Raw genomic sequence first — 12,344 nt, 5'->3', positions numbered from 1 at the left:
AAGGAACCCAAACAAATGGAGAACGGCGAGGAGGAGGAGGAGGGGGTGTTTATGTTTCCGTCTATAGCCCGACGGGAGCGACCCCCACCCATCCCTGTTCGATCAGCCAAAGGAAGGTCCGATGGGGCAGCTAGGTGCATTTGAGGATAAATGCCGCCATGGCTGAACTATCATGGCTTTAATTAGGGCCTTTTCTGGTTTATTTACTGAGAAGCGTTTTTACGGCTGTCACTTGACCAGAAAAACGGTGTTCAGTTCTTATGACAGCTCCCGATCCCCACCCCCCACCCCCCGCACGAAAAAGTATTTGCCGGCAAAATCGGTGGAGGGCCTGCGACTCCAGCAAACCATTAACCTTATTGACGGATCTTAGAAAATAATGAGATTTTTTTTTTCTTATGAGCAAATTGCAGTTTATTGATAAAATCATATTTAAAATTTTCATCTAATTTTCAGCTCGCAAGCTGTTCGTGGAATGAGTCAGCTCTACGCTCTCCTTCTATGTGTGATATCCGCAGGTTTACCTGTGGCAGCCATTATGACGGACCACGTGACATCCGTTGTCCCCTCTGTGAGTATAGGTGGTGTACCCAGCAGACGACACTGCCACTGAAATGTTCCTGCCAAAAAGTTGCTTCAATTCAAGTTATCTTGGCTGGCAACAAGTTTTTTTCTTCGTCGCTATGACGGTAACTCACCAAAATATACTCCGCTAAAGTTGCCTTCCAAACATTCCGCTAATTTTTGGGTAAATTTACTATTTTCTGCACAAACATTCGGAAGTGAAAAGGCCAGGCGTAGGACCGAGTTTGAAATCTCGGGAAATGAGAAAACGTCTCCTTGCACTTGCAGATATATTTCACATTCCTATTCGTTGTGGGAACCGCCTATCTCCTCTACGTTCTTCTCTACCTCCTGCGAGGATCTTCCTCGAAAAGTACTTGGATGACACCTCTTCCTATGGTGTCGCGTCCCTCAAGGCCAATGCGTGAGAACCACCTTTCATCCTCCCCGGTGGGTACTTTGAGGAGGCCGGGGAATACGTACCGGATGCGATCGAGGAATGACAGCATTCCAGGGCACGAAGTCTGCGAAGAGTCAGTGAACTCAAGCACCAGAGAAAAACCAAAGACCCATACGACAGGGACTTCTGGTGTGACAGGAAGTATGGGATCTGACTGCTCCTATTCTCGTCGGTGTAGTGCCACCAGTGCCCTCCAGGAGGTCGATGAGGACATCGAGTTTATTAATCCACTCAGCGGCCTCGAAAGCGAGGTACAGCGGCTCCGCCGCGATGAAAGTGATGCTGCTTGGACAGCCTGTGAGCGCATCTTTGAAACTATGGACCCCGACAGACGACCCAGAAAGCCTTCTATCTCATCATCTCTAACATATTGTACTGCTTTTAAAGACGAACTTGCTGCAAATACGTCAGATTTTAGGCCGGAGAAAGTATTTAGGGAGAATGATGTTCGAATCCAGCGATCGCGACGGGTGACCGTGCTTAGTTCCGAGGAGGCGCATTCTCCGGGCTTTTATCAAAGAATTGGTGCAATATGTAAGTTGTCCCATTGGAGACTGTTGAAAACTGTTGAAATTATTACAAGCATCCACAGAGTACATGTTTACCACAACGTTCCAACGAAACGCCTCTTAGCAGTCACTGATCGACTTCAGCAGTCAGTTGAAAATGTTGACCTCATGATTGACATCGACTAGGAGAGTGATGAAAAGTTTCAAGGTTGGCATCGACCAACACCGATCTTGCTACTTTCTCTTTGCAGTATTCGGTACTGGTACCGTCATCAGCTGCGCCCTCCAATCGGCGGCAGCGGTTGAAGCCATCATGATATGCCCGGATCTCGAGAACGATCACCACAGGTTTGAACTCCTCGCTCACACATCACAGGCTGTCTTTACAATGCTTCAGCTCTTCTTCTTCTTCAAACATTCAAAGGTGAGGTCAATTTAGTTCGATTCGATTGCTTTCTGCTTTCGTATATTCTCAAATGATTATTAGTAGCCCTTAAACATAGGTTAGAGTTGTTCTACCAGAATCTAGTCGTGGTTGCTGATGATGGTCGCCTTTGCCCGCACGTGAGTTGCAATGGTCAGATGATGGTCTAGTTACGATGCCCTTGTCCGAGTGCTTCGGGGACCAACGTCTTATTGTGAGCACGGCACCATGGGGCACTATTTGAATATGGATCGACTGGGAGTGTCAGCCTGAGTGTTTAACAGTCGCGTCCCTGTTCCAGATTTCTATCAACCACCATAAAGCGCTGTCAAGATTTGGACTGATGCATCTAGTTGCGACCAATGTGGGTGTGTGGTTGCAAACGCTGGTCCGGGAGTCGGTCCACAGTTCACATCACCAGGAGTCTCATGATAACGAGGTTCATGACGACGTCATTGGCGGAAATGTGACCACAGCACATGACCGCGTCAGGAGGGAAGCTCAAGGAAATGTGGGTAAGTCGTCGACAAGATCTAGAGAGAATTCTCTCTCAGGAAACGATCTTGTGCAATTCTTCTCTCGTTTTTAATTCCCTTTTTAGAAGTCGTTATATGCAGTTAACATAATTGTGATGATAAAGCATAGACATTAAGATAAATACTAGCAATTTGGTTAACATACTGTACTGTGTTGCTTATAACAAAACTATTAAGAGCACAATTCTCAGCTAGTTTCCATTCAGAAGCTAGATGTTCCTAAGAATCTGTACAGCATTTTTCGTATTTCGTACTTTCAGACATTGGTCACTTTCCAAATAGCAGTTGTGCTGGTCCCCCAACACTGGGAGCCATTATGAGCGTCGCCACACCCTTCCTTTACCCGTTCGTCATCGAGTACAGTCTCATTGCTGCGGTAGCGACATACGTCATCTACACAAACATCGGCTTGGCGAAGAAGTCAAGCCAGGAAGAGACCATGACACCCTTGGATCTAATGGGGCGGGAAATCAACCTCAAGACAGGATTCAGCGTGGACTGTCATCGCTCCAGCAAAGGTCTATTTCTCGGTATAGCGATTGTCGCAACTGTTGTGACGACTACAGTAATGTTCATGGTGTTCCACGAGCAGCACGAAATGCGCCACGTGGGCAACATGATGTACTATTACACAGACTCTGGCTTACTCTTCATAGCGTTCCTAGGAGTCATCTACACCGCGTTCCAGGTGAAGAAACTCACTTTTGTCCAGAATGCCAGCAACGGTCCCGATGAGATTCTGTTGTCTGTGGCACTGGTTGGAGTGTACACGTTTGATGTTCTCAGCCTGGTCTGGGCGTTTTACACCCACGACCTCCACAATATCTTCGCGGCTTTAGTGAGACCATTACTCTCTTCTGTCCAAGCAACCGTCCAAGTGATCTTCATACAGGATGGCATCCGCAGACAATCAACAGACATCGATCTTCTGCTGAGGAAACCTGGGCAGGAAGGTGTGATATTTCTTCTCATGACCAACGTGGCGCTATGGATCCTCTACACGTTTCAGACGCGGACTGTTTACAGTGACCCAGATGGATATAGGTATTTGCTGAGTCAAGTCTGGTTGATTGTCACTTATATTTGTACTCCTCTCGTCATTTTCTTTAGATTTCATTCCACTGCATGCTTAGCAGACATTTGGAAAAGTGCTTATAACAGAAAGAAAAAGCATCACTGACATGGTGCTTCGTACAAATTTGCTTTATTTACCGCAATGACAACTTGAAACTGTCAAAGAACTGCATTGACGGGTGAAACCGTTTCTGAAATTGCGGAGGACTTCATAGAACACTAATTGCCAGTTGCATAGGAACCCATGGTTTCGGACTGTATTTTGCTTGACAATCCAGAGGAGGTAATGTGTTAACACCAAGTCTCGTGATCTTATGCAAAGTTATCAACGGTCGCCCACTGTTCTGCCAGCTCCTGTCTTCTCCGAGACGGTGATCTAAAGTATCAAAAATAGTGACCACGAACCCTATATCTGTTCAGGCTGCAACCGGCCAGTCTCTTACATAACGGTAAGCTCAAGTGTCACAAACACCACGACCTTCAGCTGTTCCGTTTCATTCATATTGACGGCAATTTACAATGTCACAAATATTCACTACTTTCGCTCTGTTCCGGTCGTACTCGCATCTTCCTGGACGGCAACCCGACAAATGCCACAACAAATCCAAGCACAGTGATGAGGCAGGCTGGAATCGTCAAAGTGATGAGGCCGGCACACGCAGCAGTCATAAACCCTGATACCTTAAGAGTGCAGAATGAGAAATATCAGCCACAAATCAAGTAAAGTTAATTGTTATCAAATGCAAATCGTTTTGCCGTTACACTTCTTTACACTATCCTCGCCCACCTGTAGGTTCACTTCTATATGCATACAGTCGAATGACAAGTGAAAGGCCTTGAAACTCAGGATGATTTACAGTGACCGTTTCAGGAAGATCAAATACAGCAGGATGAATCTTATGATATCCATCATAAGCATGCTGCGCATACGACGGTCTTCCTTCGAATCAGTCATTGCGAACTTTCTCAGGGAACTACCGTACCCAAGGTCCGATAAATTACCGATTAGCTTCAGCCAAAAGGTTGTACCTACCGACTCTCTAAAATGGTCAATTCCCTCCTTGTTGATAGCACTCCGATGGTCCAGCCGATATACGGGTATGGGGTGGTTTGTCTCATTCATTTTGAATGGTCTTCTGTCATGCTCCGAGATGTAGGTTGAGTTTATGCCCGCACTCAGCTGGAAGTTGAGTTTTCGGCCCCACACTGCACCAGTGATGGGCTCGATATCGACCTGCAAAGAGAATGGAGCAATGGGTTCATTGAAAATTTAATTCTTTGTGGCCGGAGCCTTGGTCCTCTTTTTGGCATAAATTCGAATATCAGCGATAGCTTTTGATCTCTTGATTGGTGATATGAATGTGGTCATTAAATGATTTTTTTGGAAACAATGCTCCTACGGGTTTATGGTGAATTATAATTGCTCTATCAATTTGATCACCCGGCCCCAGGCCACCAATTTGAGTCCCCGTGATGGGCATTGCAAATGCGTAAAGCCGTTACTTACATATGATGAATATTCGGCACTTGTTGTCGTCTGCTCGGATGTGGGTGTTGTGTTCTGCAGATTTGGCAGACTGACCCATGCTTGATAATGAAGTATTCCCGACATGTCCTGGAGACCATTACCAATGAGGTAGGCGGAATCTAAAAAGCAATCGCAACGGTAACGACTTCCCAATGTTTATACAAGCGTCCATTCGTCATAGATTGGGATGAAGGCTTATTTCTGGGTCGGCTTGAATCCTGGCCAACAAACACGTTATCATGCAACGATGAGAAATTATTATGAAGCAGGAGAACTACTAGGCACACCCACCTTCTGAATACAACCCATAAACGAAGACGAAAATTGAAGTAATTTACAAGAGACCTCTTCTCAAAAACCACCTGTCCACTTCTTGGACTGGAGATAGAAAGATATATCATAGACTTCGAGGAATTCATTCTTACCTAATCCAAGAGTGAATCTTCTACTCTCATACCCATGGTGCAGCGTCGTCGTGCGATCGTTCCTGAAAGATACAGTCCGCCATATTGGAGGAAGAAACACCGGCACTGTGATCTCGCTTGCTAGACTGTAATACCAGCATGGCCGCAGGTCTTCGGGTGGACGATGATTCATGTACAGACCGTGGACTCGGTGGTCGGCAAAAGGAAGAAACTGTTGATGGCTCTTTCCTTTATAGCCTGAAACAATCAGTTAAACGGAAGGATTCAGCTTCCATTGATTGTTCATCACGTACGGTGATTACCGGTATGTTTGTTGTCAGCCATGGGCATATAAACTGACTCATCCAGACTCTCGATCACCTCTTACTTCGATGCAAGCGGGAAAAGTGAAGTAAAAAACGCGTTGTGATTAAGATGAAGTGCGGCGTTTGTGAAAAAAGGCTATTATCCGATTACAGCCGATATGCCCTCTAACGCATCTTTATGATCGTATCGTTACTTACCTGCCCAATGAAGGCTTTCCTGTAAACTGAACTCATCTGCGCACGCCGTTAATGTCACCTCCGCCGCATTGCCAATTGCGTCATTAACGGTGGTATGGTTGTCAAGAACGCCCGGTACAAATTTGATAACATCCTGATCATCGGCGTCTCCTGCGGAAACATTGAAACCGACTGCCAGTTCGTTCACCGTTTTTGTGGTAATCACGCCTAGATTTTTACCTATCACAGGATCATTGAGGAAGAATGACGGTAAAGTGTTCAAGACATACTCAGCCATGGCAGTCATGTATTCAGATTTTTGCGCTGGAGGGAGTTCAAGGCACGAATTAGTAACATTCGGACACAACAATTCAGCAACTATAGAAAATAATGCTCTAACATTAGAACCATCCGCATTTCGATTTGTCCACTTTTCCAAAAGAGGAACAAGACCACACTTCAGGAAAGTTGGATGAGCCTTTCCGCCAGCAGCGTTTTTTATCAGTATTTTGGAACTTTCAAATAAATAGGTGATATTTTCACAGTCTGACATTTTGTTTGTCGCCACACCCAATGCATCGTCTGAGAGCAACAGGTCATATAGTCCGTGCATTTCAACACTTGTGAAATTCCTGTTTGAAATCCCTGCTAGAATACTGTCCTTGTATCCTTGGTCGCGCTTCGCAATAAATTCTCCAAATGATGGAACCATTCCATTCTTTGATACATCTTTACCCATCGGGCCATTCAAAACCCCAACTGATGTTATCCCAAAGGCAGCATACGGGTCATCACCTAGTGGATTCGTTGCCGCTGCTATGACCTTGAAAGCAGCACGGATTGACCTTGGGATATACCACAGCAGCAAAGCTTTCGCGCTACCATGTTTGCCCACCATTGAAAGGTACGGCGTGTTGATGACTGTCAGCTGGAATGGGAATTTTCTTAAACCCTTGATCATCAAACCTCTAAGCCATGTCCCTATTCTTACCATTTCTCAAAAGCGCAAGTGCAGCCGAGCCTACTTCAACACTGCCCCTTGGCTCCAACCCGGCTCAATGATCGATGGCCCCTTAACCATTGATGCTAAACTAGAGGCGTTCTACTTTGACAAAGCTACCTTAGATGACGTTGTAGTATTTGTTGGACATTAGCTCTCCATCGCTGTTTTCTTATCGTTTCTCAGTTCCATTTGATGGAAAATATTGCGGGATACGTTTAAAAGACTGCTACGTACTTCAGATCTGGATGTGACGACAATGCTCACTGGCAACAAAGCACTTTCAGTATTGAGAATGATTTTACCTCATCCTGCTCTGTGCACGTCGGCCCACATTCCTTAAAGGTCAGTTTCTGGTCAAATATTTGTGTGGTCATCTCTTTAAAGCTGACCCTGCCGCCATAAAAGCCCACTCCGACCTTTGTGCCAGTTTCTCTGTAGACGTAAGGACCACGCAACTCAACCTGGGAGGACAAAGCGCAAAGAAGGGAAATTCATTAACGATGAGTATGTCTCACGCTTAGCTTGTTTGTCGGTAGTGGATTGATTTAGGTTTACATGTACCACGGACGTGTACGTAGAGGAAAATGGGACCCCGCAGTCTGCACCTCTCCCAAGATGGAGCTAACGCTGTGCGTTGGCGGCGGTCCCGAGCCTTGGGACCACTCAATCGACGGTTGACAGCCGACGCATTTTAAGTTAAAATTTATTAAAATTCAGTTAAGAACATTTCAATTTGAACCTTGTGAGCATTCAGTCAAGAAAACTCTAAGTTCTACCTGATTATGATTCACTGATAGCCACTCTCGGGTGGTTGAAGTCGCAAAACGTGTTCTTGAAAAGACCATTTGTCCCGAGTTTACTTTGATTAATTGAGGTAAACATGAAGATTGATAACAGTAATATTGCTCTATCGTTCAAACATGAATCTAATATTGACCACGATATAACTGCTTTGTTGATTCTTAATGTTGACAGAGCGCAAGGAAAGCTGAAGAGCCATAGAGACGCTAATACCTCGGTTGCTCGGCAAGACGACTTTTTATCGCCATGATAACAAAATGGAAACGATGGCTGTATTTGCGTATAGTCTGGAACCAGTTTAATGATATGTTTCCATATTGATGCAGGTGGTTTTGACAAACGTGCGAAAGATTAGATAGGCCTATACCTTTTCAACTAGAGAGGCCAGTGTGTATTTCTGAGAGCAGAAGTTGGAGAGGTTGGGGATCTCACGATCGTTAATTGCTGAATGAGATAACGTTGAGCGTTGGAGAGTTAGCTTGACAGTTGCGCTAAAGTTGTCGTTTGTCTATAACGCCCAGATGTGTCTATGCAGAGATGCGCTATAGATTGGTTGCTTGGTCGGAACGATGCTTGTAAAATGGTTTTCTTGCCCGAGGTGATAAATACGACAACACAAGCTGAAGTCGACAGTTTAATTATACAATGTACTGCGAATTAACAGGTGCATGGTCTGTTGGTTTAACATTTCCTCTTACCTTTGCCTGTGCTTCTTCGAAGAGGAAGGCATGTGAATTATCGATGTGCCAGAAATAAACATAGTTAAGCCTGTCGCGATGGTTGTCATGGATCTGAAAAACAAGAGGAACATGCATTGATTTTATAGGAACCTCGGTAAAGATACATAAACTCAGTTAGATATATACATGAACCCCAGTTAAGTTTTGATTTAGTAAATGTACATGAAGAACGTTCATATATAAGAGACATTAAACTCACCCATGTTTTGTACTCCTCTGATGCGGTAGTCAGACACAAGGCTTTCTTGGTCTCCTTGCTCACATATTTCGGGAACTCCAGTCCCATGATGAGGGCCACAGCCAGCACCATAAGTCCTGTCGTGATAATCCCAAGCCCCAGGGCTTTGAATGGCATTTTGAACCAAATGGTCATTTCATTATTTGAAATAAGCATTATTCAGGCAATGTATACCTTTTTAAACTGTCACAGCTCCTAATTATCAAGCACATCCTCTTATGCGTAAGCTTTATATTAATTATCATTATCACCTTCATGATTTTCAAACCAAAATGACTGTACTGGAGATTCCGGGACTGGATTCTGCATAGCATATTTACGTCATTACGGCCACCATAGTAGCGATCGTTTTTCTGGTCATCACCACCATCAGTAAAATTGTGACTTTTGTCACCTATAATGATAGGTTGACGCCCGTTCTGCACAGGAGCTACAGGTACGGTTTCCTCCCACCCTTTATAAAACAATCATTATGATTTAAAAGAATGAAAGGTTGTCTATATATTCTATATATGACTATCGATATCTTTTCAATCGCTCCGTCGGAGTCAATTTTCCCTCGAAATAAATATTTGTGAACAAAAATATAAAATCCAGGCATAAACTGATATTTTGGATCGATTCATACGCTGTGTCTCTGCAATGCCGTCCTTCGTCATGTTCAGACGCTTGAAGCTTCGTATACTCAACAGGACGACATCTCACTCGGAAATATGTTCATACGCCGCTAATAAAGAACAACTTATAACTATTGAGTTGTACTTCAGCGTACAGTATCCGTTTCCTAATTAAGAACCCATTGAATATATATCTTTATACTCCACCAGAATGATGCAGCGTTCGTAAAAAACTGATCGGGACAACAAAAACACGAGCAATCCTGGATGATTTGGCAGCAACCTCCTTCATGGTACTTGGCCTTGCCACAGTTCCTCATGATCACTGTGTCGTCGGCTGACATGGAAATTGATTTTCTCTCCAGTCCATCCTCAAAATTGAAAAGTAGCGAACACGTTCGTTACAGGATAGTCAAAACGGTAGATTCAGGAACATACTCCAATGAATGTCCTACCGGTACTGCATGTCCTCTTCTTCGACTCCGCAAATGGCCGAGGATCATCAACCATCCTTGCATGTTTCTCACCGACGGGCCATCGCCCACTTAATTGACTGTCACCGATTATACTGCAGCGATGATCCTGAAACTCGTCCCCAACTAATCAATACTGTGTGCCAGCGACGCGTGCCACGAATTAACCTCCTTCTGTTTTTCCATATACCTCGTGATAGTTTTTTGCTGTTACTGAAATCATTATAGACCTACGTGCTCATGGGAATTTCTGCAGAGTAAAACGCCGTTACCTGATATATAGGAGTAAGAACATGCTGAGGAAATCAGGGGTTAATGTTCGCTTCTCCGGCCCAGCTCTCAAGCTGTTAGTATCCAGGCCGGGCCGGCGAGGCCGGAGAACCCTGATTTCCTCATGATCGAGTAAGAAGGATTGGTATGGGAAGGCGTCCCTTCTCCGTGTTAATGTACCTCAGACAGTCTCCCGGTCTGATGACGTATCTCCCGGATAAGATTCATGCAACCACATGTTTATAGCAGCACTGTCAATTTGCAATTTGATTCACATGGCAACCAATGACGCCTTTGTTCATCATAATTGCTACCCTCCGGTATGTCTCCCGACTATATTTACCATGATTCCAGTAACATCTGTTACAAGAAGAAGCCAAGGCCAGGTGTGACGGAACTAGAAGTCCACCTGGGATAGTCCATTCTCCAAAACAGACATATCATTTAATCATATTATTACAGGACCACCTCACCACTATCACTGCGCCGGTTCGATTTTTTTATCTATAAAAGACACTCGGTCAATATTTGAAAGACCCTGGTCAATGTTAACATGTAACGGCTCTGGTGATCATTATCACACAGCCCAAATGCCCCTTCCGATGTCATCAAGAGTCGCATCTTTCGTCAAATGGCCAATCATGACCATGGGACAAACTGATGCTGATCGAGAAAGACGAATGAAAAAGTCACGGCCATCCAAGGCCAGCCGGCTCATCATGAAGCCACCCTGAACTAATTGGTCATTAACCAAATTGATCATTAGGTAGTATGGATGTATCGCGATTGATTAGCATTGACATAGTTCAGTCAGATGTCATACTATAAATGGTATTGACGAAGTTGATGACAGATCATGGAGCGATGTCCCCCAGGGAGGGACCACTGGGCCCACATCCTCCCGGCGGAAAGAAGGTCGTTACATGATAGAAAAGCAATCTTCCCTAACGGTAGCGAGACCAATGAATTTGCTCTTCAGTACGCAATGTTAGGTTGTTACAACCTTACTGTGACGCAGAGCCGAGAAACATGTAGCCAAGATAGTGTTGATCGCAAATTATAATGTTGTGACTGTCCTGTCCTATCACGTGTCGGAGATATCATGAATGTACTAATTACTTCATAGAGAAATAATTTGTCCCCTCCTGTGATTTTACTCTGGTCTCTAAGCAATCATCCAATAGTGTCCCCAAAGCCCATAGTACAATAACTGACTTCTGGCAGCCAGGTCGCAATAACAAAATCAACGATTTGTACAGGGAGGAATGATTTCCACATGGTTGTGACAGTCGTCCGGACATCTTGTCACACATGATAGCATGTCCATTCTGCAGCCAGCTTCTGAGACACGATTACAATTCAAGTCAAGTTGTGGCTATCTTTAGGTTGTCCACAGCCCATTGCTTGGTAGTGACCAGGCCTCACCCAAACACTTTGTCAATTCAAAGACATCAATAAAATCAGCTGGCAAGTGATGAACATACACTAAAGATAACGACTGCGATGAAAATTTATAAATTATTATTTCAACACCAGTACCCGGCAGCTTTTTACATGATACAAAGTCATCTTAAAGACTAAATGCACCAACTGTACATCCAAACTGAAGATTCAGGCATAGTTCTATTCGATAGTGTCTTCACCACATTGCAAGTTCAAAGAAGACGTTCATAAAGACGTAACTGGTCTGAATATCACAGATGAGCTCAATGTCTTCTCCATAAAGTTTCTGGTCCTGCTTCATCTAGTGCTTATCCATCACTGTGTAATGTCACGAAGACCTTTTTTTCGTGTCTCCCGAATCTTGTTTAATTCCTGCTGCCTGTTTCAGAACATTTTCAAATGCCTTGTGCTTCGGATTGCTTGATTTTGGTGCAGCAAGTCTCTGAAGAGAAAAGCAAATACACTGATGAGACTGTGAATCTCTTTCTTTGATGAGACACTCCTCTTCTGACCACTTATGTCAATGACACATATCCGTTACCGGGTTCTTGTGGCATGTAGCCTGCCCATTCAGTTTTAAGGAGTATGTGTTTTGATAATAAAAGATGAAGGATAGCCACAACCATTGTCTGAAAGTGGCTTTTAAACGAGAACTATGAAATCATTGGCCTTATTCTTATACTTATAGGCATTTTTTTTGACACACACTGTGAATTACAATAACATTACAAAACCAGGTCAGTTCGTACCCGTCTCA

At 44.2% G+C, this 12,344-nt stretch overlaps 2 protein-coding genes across 2 annotated transcripts; one reads left to right on the top strand and one right to left on the bottom strand.

The window, feature by feature from the left end:
• The first annotated feature begins 256 nt into the window (after positions 1–256).
• Positions 257–3,763, top strand: LOC135484715 (proton channel OtopLc-like). The gene is made up of 5 exons (XM_064766362.1): positions 257–571; positions 853–1,558; positions 1,785–1,957; positions 2,259–2,472; positions 2,754–3,763. Exons 1-5 carry the CDS (start codon positions 476–478, stop codon positions 3,671–3,673), a joined length of 2,109 nt encoding a protein of 702 aa, XP_064622432.1. The 5' UTR covers positions 257–475; the 3' UTR covers positions 3,674–3,763.
• Positions 3,764–4,089: 326 nt separating this feature from the next.
• Positions 4,090–9,319, bottom strand: LOC135484716 (uncharacterized). The gene is made up of 8 exons (XM_064766363.1): positions 8,746–9,319; positions 8,505–8,597; positions 7,308–7,466; positions 6,024–6,930; positions 5,521–5,757; positions 5,075–5,214; positions 4,601–4,801; positions 4,090–4,248 (listed from the first exon to the last, which is right to left on the bottom strand). Exons 1-8 carry the CDS (start codon positions 8,938–8,940, stop codon positions 4,090–4,092), a joined length of 2,091 nt encoding a protein of 696 aa, XP_064622433.1. The 5' UTR covers positions 8,941–9,319.
• Between the last annotated feature and the right edge of the window lie 3,025 nt (positions 9,320–12,344).

Source organism: Lineus longissimus, chromosome 3, assembly GCF_910592395.1.
Source record: "Lineus longissimus chromosome 3, tnLinLong1.2, whole genome shotgun sequence".
Classification (NCBI taxonomy): Eukaryota; Metazoa; Nemertea; class Pilidiophora; order Heteronemertea; family Lineidae; genus Lineus; species Lineus longissimus.
Note: the sequence above shows the minus strand (reverse complement) of the source record. Positions and strands in the feature narration are given on the sequence as shown.